At 61.1% G+C, this 329-nt stretch overlaps 2 protein-coding genes across 2 annotated transcripts in view; both read left to right on the forward strand.

Moving 5' to 3' along the window:
* Positions 1-173, forward strand: part of RPLP0 (ribosomal protein lateral stalk subunit P0) — a 4,273-nt gene extending 4,100 nt beyond the window's left edge. The window contains exon 9 of the mRNA XM_035898357.1: positions 20-173. Coding sequence (XP_035754250.1) covers positions 20-108 — 89 coding nt within the window. The 3' untranslated portion in view covers positions 109-173. The remainder of the gene's footprint in view (positions 1-19) is intronic.
* Positions 149-329, forward strand: part of GCN1 (GCN1 activator of EIF2AK4) — a 43,727-nt gene continuing 43,546 nt past the window's right edge. Inside the window, exon 1 of the mRNA XM_035898358.1 lies at positions 149-199. Within this exon, the coding sequence (XP_035754251.1) occupies positions 149-199 (51 nt within the window). The remainder of the gene's footprint in view (positions 200-329) is intronic.

The raw sequence follows: 329 nt of genomic DNA on the forward strand, positions 1-329 counted from the left end.
GGGCTGGAACGTCCCGCACCCGCTGCTGCCGCTGCTCCTGCGAAAGAGGCAGCGAAGGAGGAGTCGGAGGAGTCCGATGAGGACATGGGATTCGGTCTCTTTGACTAACAGCAGCCGCCCTCTGTCTGTTTGTGTCAGAGTTGGTCCAATGGGAGAAATAAAAAGCTTTTACACCTTCATGTGTGCCTGCATTGATGGCGTAGTCTCCAGATTATGGGGGCGTTCGGAAGAGAGAGGGTGATGCGAGGGGCTGGGGAACGCGCCTTCCTCGGGGGCTGCTGCCCGCTGCGGCCAGGGCTGAGCAGAGGCCTCGCTCGGCAGCTCGCCTG

This window comes from Egretta garzetta, unplaced genomic scaffold, assembly GCF_000687185.1.
Source record: "Egretta garzetta isolate BGI_Z169 unplaced genomic scaffold, ASM68718v1 scaffold7, whole genome shotgun sequence".
NCBI lineage: Eukaryota > Metazoa > Chordata > Aves > Pelecaniformes > Ardeidae > Egretta > Egretta garzetta.